The sequence below is a fragment of the Eubalaena glacialis genome, chromosome 6 (genome assembly GCF_028564815.1).
Source record: "Eubalaena glacialis isolate mEubGla1 chromosome 6, mEubGla1.1.hap2.+ XY, whole genome shotgun sequence".
Taxonomy (NCBI): Eukaryota; Metazoa; Chordata; class Mammalia; order Artiodactyla; family Balaenidae; genus Eubalaena; species Eubalaena glacialis.
The window spans coordinates 85,404,573-85,417,069 of record NC_083721.1 but is presented as its reverse complement, the minus strand read 5'-3'; the positions used below and the strand labels follow the sequence as shown (position 1 = coordinate 85,417,069).

The following is a 12,497-nucleotide window of genomic DNA, read 5'->3' as shown; positions in this document are numbered from 1 at the left end:
GGAGCTTTCCAGGTATTGAGAGAATAAATTACAATGTGAGGTAATATTTAGCTAACATTTCACAAGCAAAGAAACCACATCTTCAAAAATGTTGCAGGCATTGAGTTACAGTCACTGAAATAGCTAGCTGATCTCTCCACGACAATTTTAACTCAAGAGTATGCCAATGTGGATAGTTAGCCTATCCTTTTCTGAAAGATACTGTGGAAAGGAACCTTCAATTTACCTTAGAACTTCCTCCATTTTTGCCTTATTTCCCACTAATAGGTGGCATACGTTGTGCTCTCCTAATCAACTGGCCTATTTTGAGATTGACTTTTTTGTTTTTTTTAACTATCACATTCTAAATGAATTTAATTACTGTGCCATGCTCAGGGACAGTTCTAAGTTTTGTAGGGCTTGAAACAAAAACAATTTGGGAGCCCACTTTAAGATGAGTACAAAATTGGGTACAGGATCTTCAAAGAGGTTCATGCAAGAGAAGGGCCTGAAGCTTTAGTTCATTACCTTCAAGGTAAATCTCTCTCTGGTCATGGTCCCCAAATGAATTTTTCTCTATAAAGTCACTTGACTTACAGGTTTATATATATGTGTATGTGTGTGTGTGTGTGTGTGTGTGTGTCTGTATTTAACACAAAATCTATGAAAAAAGAAGCTTTTATAATTAATATCTTATTTTAAGCAATACACATGAAAATAAAATTCCTGATAATAAAATAAATTAGAAATCTACGTAGTATCTGCTATAGTGGTACCCAGAGAAGCAGTTCGGTGTGGTCACTTAGAGTGTGAATTCTGGAGTCAAACTGCCTGGATTCAAATCCCAGCTTCACCACTTCCCAGCTGGGAGACCTCAGGCAAGTCAGATGACCTCTCTGTTGCTCAGTATTTTCACCTGAAAAATGGGAACAGGGTCCGCCTAATGGGATTGTTGCAGGAATTAGACTAGAAATAGAAGGATAGCAAGATTATTACTTAGTATATGTAAAATACTTAGAACCTGGCACATGGTTAAGTGCAATACAAGGGTGAGCTATTAGTATATTTGTTAACATATCACTCACAATTCAATTTGGCTAACTATTACCATTTTCTGAGCATCTCAAATGATGCTTTATCTGTAAGATAAAGCTTAGTTTCTTACAAGAATTTTTTTTTATTTTGAAAAGACTCTAAATTCCATCAACAAGAAATGAATTGAGGACTTCCCTGGTGGTGCAGTGGTTAAGAATCCGCCTGCCAATGCAGGGGACACGGGTTCGATCGCTGGTCTGGGAAGATCTCACATGCCGCAGAGCAACTACGCCCGTGCCCCACAACTACTGAGCCTGTGCTCTGGAGCCCGCGAGCCACAACTACTGAGCCCATGTGCCACAACTACTGAAGCCCGGGCGCCTAGAGCCCGTGCTCCGCAACAAGAGAAGCCACTGCAATGAGAAGCCCGCGCACCACAACGAAGACCCAACGCAGCCAAAAATAAATAAATAAATAAATTTTAAAAAATTTGAGTCAGAAAAAAAAGCTGAACCCACCTTGGTGTGTCCACAAACTTCTCAATCAGCATCGCATCATCATTGAAAGACTTCTTAGCTTCTCTCCGCGCTGATTCTAACTGCTCTTGAAATTCTTTTTCGGATCTAATGATCCTCATACCCTAAGATGGAAAGATAGTTACGACTACAACATAAGTAAAACAAATTAGACTAGCCCAAAATGGAAAACACGAGCATGCGCAATCTTACTTTTCCTCCTCCACCACGGATGGCTTTAATCATGACGGGGTAACCGATTCTCCTAGCATGCTCTTTCAGGCATTGGTCTGATTGGTCATCACCGTGATAACCTTCCACAACAGGCACTCCAGCAGCAGCCATGATGGATTTGGCTGTGCTTTAGAATAAAAAAACCAAGATGCCCCAAATCTATGAATTATTTCATACAAGGGAAACACAAATACTTCCTAGTCTATAAAATATAATGGAACTTTAAAAATAAAACATTCCATAGGTAAAAGGACTATAGTCTGAGACAACAAATATTAATACAAATGTTAAAATATCTATTAGTTTTCTCAATCCAGTTTTCATGTGGTAGCTCATCCCACCTTGTTTTTAATCCCCCAAAACTGATTAACACATTGATTAGAAACACTAATTAGTTGAATATTTTCTGTAACTCACTGTAGTGGCAAATAAATAACTTTTGCCTATGATGACAAAAGGGTATAATTAACATGTCTATTATAGTTAAAACAAACCATTTCAATTAGTCTTCCTATGGCTGTATTTAAAAGATATAAACTCATACCTCTTTATACCCATGTCTCTAATTGCTGATGAAGGAGGACCTATAAAAATAATTCCTTCTTGCTTACACAGTTCGGCAAATTCCATGTTTTCTGAGAGAAAACCATATCCCGGATGGATAGCCTAGAAAGGAGAAATGAAAGGATAAACCTTCTAGTGCTCCACTGGCAGACTCTGATGCAGGTGATAGAATCTTCCGCTGGGGAGGCCTCTCCCTATACTGGTGATAGGTATACTGTGGTCTCTATCAGAATATGTTGCTAAAGAGAGGTTTCTTTAGAACTTTAATACTAAAGTTCTAAAGCCTTACCCAAACCAGAAAAATCTATATTTCTTTTCATTATGGTAATACACACATCAAATTTACCATTTTAACCACTGTTCAGTGTATAGTTCAGTGGCATTAAGTACATTCACAATGTTGTGCAACCATTACCATCATCCATCATCCCCCAAAGAAACTCTATACATATTAAATAGTAATTCCCCATTCCCTGATAACCTCTATTTTACTTTCCACCTCTATAAATCTGCCTATTCTCTGTACCTGATAAAAGTGGAATCATACAATATTTGTCCATTTGTCTCTGGCTTATTTTATTTAGCATGGTGTTTTTCAAGGTTGATCCATGTATCAGAATTTCATTCCTTTTTATGGCTGACTAATGATCCACTGCAGGTATATTCCACATTTTGTTCATCCATTCATCTGTTGATGGACGTGTGGATTGTTTCCATCTTTTGGCTATTGTGAATAATGCCACTATGAACACTGGTGTTCAAATACCTGTTTGAGTTCCTGTTTTAAATTCTTTTAGGTATTGGGTAGGCCAAAAAGTGCCTTTGGTTTTTAAGTAAAAATAAAAGACACATTTTTCATTTTCACCGTGAACTTCATTGAACAACATATTCACCCTTTTGTTCCACTACCTTCTGCCATTTTTCAGGCAACTTCATAATTCCATCTTCCCAAAACTTTTTAGCTTTTTGAGCAAAGAACTGTTCCAGGTGCCTTTTACAGTCTTCCAGGGAATTGAAATTTTTTCCATTAAGAGAATTTTGTAAAGACTAAAATAAATGGAAATCCGAAGGTGCAATGTCTGGTGAATATGGTGGATAAATCAGAACTTCCCAGCCAAGCTGTAACAGTTTTTGCCTGGTCAACAAAGAAACATGCGGTCTTGCATTATTCTGACGGAAGATTATGCGTTTTCTGTTGACTAATTCTGGACGCTTTTCATCGAGTGCTGCTTTTAGTTGGTCTACTTGGGAGCAGTACTTGTTGGAATTAATCGTTTGGTTTTCCAGAAGGAGCTCATAATAGAGGACTCCCTTCCAACCCCACCATATATACAACATCACCTTCTTTGGATGAAGACCGGCCTTTGGTGTGGTTGGTGGTGGTTCATTTCACTTGCCCCACGATCTCTTCCGTTTCACATTATTGTACAGTATATACTTTTCATCGCCCGTCACAATTTGTTTTAAAAACTGAACAGTTTTGTTACGTTTAGGTAGAGAATCACATTGGAAAATATGGTCACGAAGGTTTTTTTTGCTTAACTTATGTGGAACCCAAACATCAAAGCAATTAACATAAGCAAGCTGGTGCAAATGATTTTCAACGCTTGGTTAGGATATTTTGAGTATGCCGGCTATCTCCTGCGTGGTATAATGTTGATTGTTCTCAATTAATGTCTCGATTTGATCGCTATCAACTTCAACTGGTCTACCCAACAGTGGAGCATCGTCCAGCGAGAAATCTCCAGCACAAACTTTCGCAAACCACTTTTGACACGTTCGATCAGTCACAGCACCTTCTCCATACACTGCACAAATCTTTTTTTGTGTTTCAGTTGCATTTTTACCTTTCTTGAAATAATAAAGCATAATATGCCGAAAATGTTGCTTTTTTTCTTCCATCTACAGTATTAAAATGGCTACACAAAAATTCACCAATTTTGATAAGTCTTTTTTAAATGCACGCTGATATGACAGCTGTCACATACAACCTAACAAAATTGTTTCAAATGAAGTTAAAGACAACTAAGTGCTACTAGAGCCACCTTACAGAAAAAAACGAATGAAACTTTTGGCCAGCCCAATATACACGAGATGTCAAGTAATATCAGCAAGTAGGAGTAAAGGGCTTCAGAGTGGTAAGGGGAGTGGGGGGTTGTTTGCAGTGTCTCCATATAAAGCTGGCCTAGAACTGAAACCATGTATCCAAAAGCTGAAAAGAGCACCCTAGCATAATACTAACTCATTTAGCTTCAGGTCACTATCTGCAGATGTCACCTTTCCAGAAAAAAAGCTAAGAAGCAAACAAAAGGTCATAGAGTACTAAAGTCTATATATACTTCAGTGAAAGAGGACCCCCCTCATATTTTAACCTAACCACTTGCAACTTACTCAGAGTTTTAAGAAATTTATTTACTTGGCTTTCTAGGCCACAGAAGAGGAAAATCAGTAACTGAATGACAGCAAGACTGCTAAGAGAAACATGCTGACAGTGAAAAGGGAGGAAACAGAGGAAAGCAAAAAGGCTTAAATGGTTTAGTGAGGATAAGGCAACTCTCCAACTTCAATAGTTCTGAGGGCATTTTTGTTCTTTTAAAATAATAATTAAGTATGTTTAATTATAACCAAGAGAATGTAAAAATAAAAAGCTTATCCAACCCTATTTCAAAATAGTTATGTCCAAAGAACATTTCAAAATAAAAGCAGTAAGCTTCAGATGTCTGGGAAACTCATGTGAATAGAAAAACCCACATCTTAGTGACAGCAAACAGCAAAATTCTAGATAGTGAATAAAATGCTAAAAAATCACATTTTGATGTCAGCCTGGAGTTTTGCTCCTTTTAAACCAAAGTTTAATTTTAGTCATTTTTCATGAAATGTCAAATATTATTTATATTAGGCAAAGTAAAGCAGGCCTACCTCCCAGTCCTCCCTGGTTTTTTAACAGCTTTTTTAAAGGTATGCTTTACAATGCATAACATTCACTCATTTCCAGTTTGATGAATTTAGCAAATTTATACAACTGTGCTATAACTGGACTATAAATATAATCCGGTTTTAGAACACTTCTACCAGAAGTTCCTATGTACCCATGTGCATAAATGATTGATCCTTGCTTACAGAACCAGGCAACTACTGACCTGCTTTTTCTCTCTATAATTTCTCCTCTTTTAGAAGTCTCATACAATGGAATCATATAGTCCGTAGCCTTATATGTATGGCTTCTTAAACTCAGCATAATTTTCTGTGGTTCACCCACAAACGAAAAATGAAATACTGATGCATGCCACAACATGGATAAATATAGCACATTTGTTTACAGATTGTATGGATATATCATATTTTGTTTTTTATTAATTTGGATTTTCCCCAGTTTTTGGCTATTATGAGTAATGCTGTTATAAACATGCATGTACAAGTCTTCATTAATTTTTCTCAGCAATGTTTTATAGTTTTCAGTACATAGGTCTTGAACTGCTTTTGCTAACTTTATTACTAAGTATTTGATTTTCTTTGATGTTATTACAAATGTAACTGTTTCCTTAATTTCATTTTCAAAGTGTTGGTTGCTAGCCTCCTTTCTTTTGGAACAGATACTTAATTTGACAGAACCCTGATTAACCAGATAAATACTCTCCTTTCATAACTAAGAAGAAAAGCAGCTGTCTCCTTGCAAAAAATAATATTCAAACACATTATGGGAATGGCCTCAAGAAGTTTAACTAATTTCTCTTAGGGTGAACACTTTAATATATCCAAACCACAGTATCCTCGAGCATTTGAATGGATTAAACAGGAAATCTAACAATACTACTATTACCAGCGGGCTAATTCCAAGCCATCAGGCATGTATCTAGCTGCCAATTCACCCTGGTGGATCACAGGATTGTAAGCTTGTTTAGATTGTTCATCCCATAGTACTAATATGCCTTTAACAATAAAGACAGAAAACTGGCATCATCTCCTACCCTTAAATCTCTGCCAAAATAATTTCTTCCATGTTTTTAGTTTGTGTCTATTCTGCTCTGTGTTTGTTCAAGCATATGCACAGGTCCAAAGTTGTTGTTGTTGTTATTAGCTCTGTCTTCAGCAAAAATGAGATGTGTCCTTTCCGTGGTGGAGGGGACAAGCCATACTCTTCAAATTCTTTTTTTTTTTTTTAACATTTTTTAATTTTTGGCCACATTGCGTGGCTTGCAAGATCTTAGTTCCCCGACCAGGGATCAAACCTGGGCCCCCAGCAGTTTAAGTCTGGAATCCTAACCACTGGACCACCAGGGAACTCCCTCAAAAATTCTTTTTTTTTTCAAATTCTTATTACCAAGAATTTCCTACCCACATCTGTGATTCTTATGACATTTGGATTTCCTTTTGGTCAACCACATAGATGACCAGTATTTAGTTAAATAACTTCCTATGTTCATTAAAGTTACTTGTCAGTGATTTTGAAACATCTCGAACAAAGTTATTCATTCCTGATGGCACATTAAAAGAAACTGGAGCACTTTTACAAAACATTCATGTTCAGGAGCTGATCCAGATAACTAAGGGGATCAGTGAGGTCTGGCAAAAGCTTTTCATTAAAGAATAATATACTTACAAAAAAGTGCACATTATAAGTATACAGTTTTTATAAACATAGTTTTCATAAACTGAATACACCTGTGTAGACAACACTCAGCTCAAGAAATAATCACTAGCATTCCACCAGAGAGCATAAAGCTCCCTTCCAGGTGACTTTAGGCCCTCCCACGGTACTGTATCAACATTCTCTTTAAAAGGCTCCTCAGTGATTCTAATCTTCAGCCAGCACTTACTACTACTACCTCTTTCCCAGCCAGAGAAAGCCTGAGAAAACTGACTGTCAAGAGGACTAGCCTAATGAGCATGATTACCATTACATCTTTTAGAGTCTCTCAATACAGCCGTGTTACCAGGCAAATCACCAGAAATTTAGCTCAAGTGTAAATTTTACTCTAACATCTATAAAAACGCCTATGTTAAAATGGCCACATTTAGAAGTCTACATGGAAACACAAAAGACCCCAAATAGCCAAAACAAATTTGAGAAAGAACAGAGCTGGAGGAATCATGCTCCCTGACTTCAGACTATACTACAGAGCTACAGTAGTCAAAGCAGTATGGTACTGGCACAAAAAGAGACACACAGATCAATGCAACAGGATAGAGAGCCCAGAAAAAAACCCCACACACTTGTCAATCAATCTACGACAAAGGAGGCAAGAATATACAATGGAGAAAAGACAGTCTCTTCAATAAGTGGTGGGAAAACTGGACACCTACATGTAAAAGAATAAAATTAGAACATTCTCTAACACCATATACAAAAATAAACTCAAAACAGATTAAAGACCTAAATGTAAGACCGGATACTATAAAACTCCTAGAGGAAAACACAGGCAGAACACTCTTTGACATAAATTGCAGCAATATTTTTTTTGATTCATTTCCTAAAGTAAAGGAAATAAAAGCAAAAATAAACAAATGGAACCAAATTAAACTTAAAAGCTTTTGCACAGCAAAGGAAACCATTGCCAAAACTAAAAGACAACCTACTGAATGGGAAAAAACGTTTGCAAATGATATGACTGATAAGCGATTAATATCCAACATATATAAACAGCTCATACAACTCAACATCAAAAAAACAAACAACCCGATTAAAAAATGGGCAGAAGAACTGAATAGACATTTTTCCAAAGAGGAAATGCAGATGGCCAACAGGCACATGAAAAGATGCTCAACATCACTAATCATCAGGGAAATGCAAATCATAACCAAATGAGATATCATCTCACAACTGTCAGAATGGTTACCATCAAAAAGAACAGAAATAACAAATGTTGGCGAGGATATGGAGAAAAGGGAACACTTCTACACTGTTGGTGGGAATGTAAATTGGTGCAGCCACTGTGGCGCAGCCACTGTGGAAAACAGTATGGAGGTTTCTCAAAAAACTAAAAATAGAACTACCATATGACCCAGCAATTCCACTCCCGGGTATATATCTGAAAAAAATAAAGACACTAATTTGAAAAGATACATGAACCCCAACGTTCATAGCAGCATTATTTACAATTGCCAAGATCTGGAAGCAACGTAAGTGCCTATCAATAGATGACTGGATACAGAAGATGTGGTATATGTATAGAATGGAATACTACTCGGCCATAAAAAAGAATGAAATTTTGCCATCTGCAGCAACATGGATGGACTTGGAGGGCGTTATGTTAAGTGAAAAAAGTCAGACAGAGAAAGACAAATACTTTATGATATCACTTATATGAGGAAATCTAAAAAATACAACAAACTAGCAAACATAGCAAAAAAGAAGCAGGGAATTCCCTGGTGGTCCAGTGGTTAGGACTTGGTGCTCTCACTGCCAGGGGCCCGGGTTCGATCCCTGATTGGGCAACTAAGATCCCATAAGCCGTGCTGCGTGGCCCCCCAAAAAAACCAAGCAGACTCACAGATATAGAGAACAAACTAGTGGTTACCAGTGGGGAGAGGGAAAATGGAAGGGGCAAAATAGGGGTAGGAGATTAAGAGGTATAAACTATTATGTATAAAATAAGCTACAAGAATATATTGTACAACATGGAGAATATAGCCAATATTTTGTAATAACTGTAAATGGAACATACCCTTTAAAAATTGTATTTGTATAAAAAAAAAGAATTCTACATTTTTGGCAAACTTCTTTCAAAATCACTATGCACATGTCATTCAATGTCCTTTATTACAGGGGGCCCCAACCCCTGGGTCACAGACTGGTACCAGTCCACGGCCTGTTAGGAACCAGGCTATACAGCAGGAGGTGAGCGGGGGGGACCGGGGGGGGGGGGGGGGGGGGGCGCGAGCGAGCAAAGCTTCATCTGTATTTACAGCCACTCCCCATTGCTCGCATTCCTGCCTGAGCTCCACCTCCTGTCAGATCAGCGCCGGCATTAGAGCCTCATGGGAGTGCGAACCCTACTGTGAACTGCGCATGCGAGGGATATAGCTGGGGAGTGGCTGCAAATACAGATTATCATCTGCAGAGAGGCTTGACTGCACAGAGACCATAGTAAATCAATTGCTTGCAGACTCATATTAAAACCCTATCAGTGGGCTTCCCTGGTGGCGCACTGGTTGAGAGTCTGCCTGCCAATGCGGGGGACACGGGTTCGAGCCTTGGTCTGGGAGGGTCCCGCATGCCGCGGAGCGGCTGGGCCCGTGGGCCACAATTACTGGGCCTGCGCGTCTGGAGCCTGTGCTCTGCGGCGGGAGAGGCCGCGATGGTGAGAGGCCCGCGCACCGCGGTGGGGAGTGGCCCCCGCTTGCCACAACTGGAGAAAGCCCGTGCACAGAAACGAAGACCCAACACAGCCAAAAAAAAAAAAAAAAAAAAACCCTATCAGTGGGCTTCCCTTGTGGCACAGTGGTTAAGAATCCACCTGCCAATGCAAGGGATGCAGGTTCAAGCCCTGGTCCGGGAAGATCCCACATACTGCAGAGAAACTAAGCCCATGTGCCACAACTACTGGGCCTGCACTCCAGAGCCCGCGAGCCACACCTACTGAGCCCATGTGCCACAACTACTGAAGCCCTTGCACCTAGAGCCCGTGCTCCGCAACAAGAGAAGCCACCGCAATGAAAGAGTAGCCCCAGTTCACTGCAACTAGAGAAAGCCCACACAGCAATGAAGACCCAACGCAGCCAAAAATAAATAAATAAATAAATAAATTTAAAAAAACCCCAAAAAACCAAAAAACCCCTATCAGTGAGTGGCAAGTGAAAACAAGCTCAGGACTCCCACTGATTTTGCATTATGGTGAGTTGTATAATTATTTTATTATATATTACAATGTAATAATAATAGAAATAAAGTACACAATAAATGTAATGTGCTTGAATCATCCCCAAACCATCCCCCCACCCTGCACCCGGTCTGTGGAAAAATTGTCTTCCACGAAACCAGTCCCTGGTATCAAAAAAGGCTGGGGACCGCTGCTTTATTAGAAGGATCAATATGATTCTTCCTCCAAGTCAAAGTAAGGGCTAGGTTTGCTCCCTTAATTGGTAAATATCCTCTTATTAAAGAGCCCTGTAAATTGTAACCCGCCAAATTTCCTTTTTGATCAGGGCTGCCAGGAAGAACTAAAGAAGCTTTCCTTGGCCTAAGTTTTCTGACTTAATTCCAACCACTATGCCCCAATAATAGTCCCATATTACTTATTTTTTGCTTTTATCTTAGTCTTAACCACTATCTGTAATGTTGCAAGTCACCTCAGATCTTGAATATCCAGGCAAAATGTGTGAAAATTATTTACTCTTTTCTCATTGTTTGTGTTATTATGGCATCTAACATAATACTAATCCAGATAGACAGAGTTCACAAATTCTCCAGAATTAACATATCATAAACTTGCTATAGAGTTGTTACTTAAAGAAATAGGCAATAGGGCTGAGAGTCAGAATACTTTTGTTTAATTCTTTCTCTTTCAATGATGAGACGAGTTTTGCTTTCAAAGCACCTGAGGACCTTGAAAAAATGCAAATTATGCATAAAAATGTAAATTACAGTGGGCTTGGAGTGCGGCCTAAGAAGCTGCATTTCTACCAAATGATGCCATGGACCACACTTTGAGTAGTGAGACTAGATGATTTTGGGTATCACGTATCCTGTGCATTTTATATTTGTAAAATGGCGGTAATAATACTGTCTCATGTAAGCTCAAACATGCGATAAATACAAAGTGACAATTATGTTAAAGTGCCTGGATTCCTAAGGGCCTTTTACTCCAAATGATAACTAAAAAACTTTAGAAACAAGCATATTTTAAATACCTGTGTGTATAAATCAGTGCCTACATTGTTCAGTCTAGAAACTCTGATTCTAAAGAAGAGAACATAGATGCAGAAACACATAAATACAAAACAACCGCATATATTCATTAATTCAAATTAATGACCCTCTGTGCCAGGTCATGGGAATGTTAGGAGGTAGAGAAAATAAGTCTCAGTTGTGGGTTCTTCTCTTAAACGGAGCACAAGTGAGTTGAGGAGTCATGATATGCATTAAAATTGTTAAACAAGAAAATAGCTAATTAAGTATAAAGATGACTGGAACAGGAAAGCAAATGCTAAAGGAAAAGGGAGACATCAGTGTGACTAGAGTCATGAAAGTAATTGTAAGAGGCAGGAATTCCAGTGGCAGTGAAGGGCAAGACTACTGCAATTGACTCCTAATTACTCTGCCTACTGTGTTTGTTATCACCCCACCTTTGCCCTATCCCACTAGCCTATTCCCCACCGGCAGCCACAATGATCTTATTAAAATATAAATCAGATCACCTCCCTCCCCTGCTTAAAATCCTCCAATAGCTACTTAGAATGAAATGCAAACTCCTCAGTAAGGCCTATAATGCTCTAAATGATGCTGCTTCTACCACTCTCAGCTTCATCATCTACCACTTTCCTCCTGTGTCAGTTGGTTTTCCAGCTCCAAACCCAACCTTCCATACTGAGTATGGCGACAGGGCCCTGCAAATTACTGTTCTTGCCAGCTGGTTTCCTATCAGGTTCCACCAGCAGGGGTCACTGTAGGGAAACTGGAAGCCAGGGAAGCTTCCTGTTCTTCCACCCTGGGCAGCAGCAGTTCCCGTGTTTAGTCTCTCTTGGAACTTCCAGAACCAGCCTCGTTATGCTCCCTGCAGCCAGGTAGGGCCCCTCCATAGAGAACTGAGCAAGAGCTGCAGAAGGTCCTTCCTCCAACCTCTTCCTCAGCCCAAGGGGTGGTTATCAATACCTGTAGTTTTATCAGTAGGTAATTTCAACATACTTTTTTCTCTTCTAGTCCTCTAAAACTGGTGGAACCAATCCCTAAATTAATCTCCCTCTGTTGAAATATCTAATGGAATTTCAGTTTTACTAACTGGATCCTGAATGACACAGCCCCTCATTGCCTTCACTCCACACTCCACACTGAATATTTTTGTCCCTTGAACACAAGCTTGTACTCATCTCAGCGTCCTGGCAGTCCCATGTGACTGAACCTTTCTCGTCAAGTGCTTCATATGGCTGGCTCCTTCTCATCAGGCAGGTCCCTGTTCAAGTGTCACCTCTTCAAAGAGGCCTCCACTGATCACCCTATTTAAAAGCATTTCC

The 12,497-nt window shown here is 39.2% G+C and overlaps 1 protein-coding gene and 1 non-coding gene across 5 annotated transcripts in view; both read right to left on the bottom strand.

Annotated features, from left to right (window-relative positions):
• MCCC1 (methylcrotonyl-CoA carboxylase subunit 1) overlaps window positions 1-12,497 on the bottom strand; it is a 60,799-nt gene that overhangs the window by 37,490 nt on the left and 10,812 nt on the right. For 3 of the 4 annotated variants that reach the window (XM_061193363.1, XM_061193365.1, XM_061193364.1), the window contains 3 exons: window positions 2,308-2,429; window positions 1,743-1,890; window positions 1,533-1,654 (listed from right to left, as the gene is read on the bottom strand). In XM_061193363.1, the coding sequence (XP_061049346.1) occupies window positions 1,533-1,654; window positions 1,743-1,890; window positions 2,308-2,429 (392 nt within the window). The remainder of the gene's footprint in view (window positions 1-1,532; window positions 1,655-1,742; window positions 1,891-2,307; window positions 2,430-12,497) is intronic. The other variant, XM_061193366.1, reaches the window with a different exon arrangement.
• TRNAL-UAA (transfer RNA leucine (anticodon UAA)) lies at window positions 6,536-6,608 on the bottom strand. Its single transcript has one exon. It is a non-coding gene; the product is annotated as a tRNA-Leu (tRNA).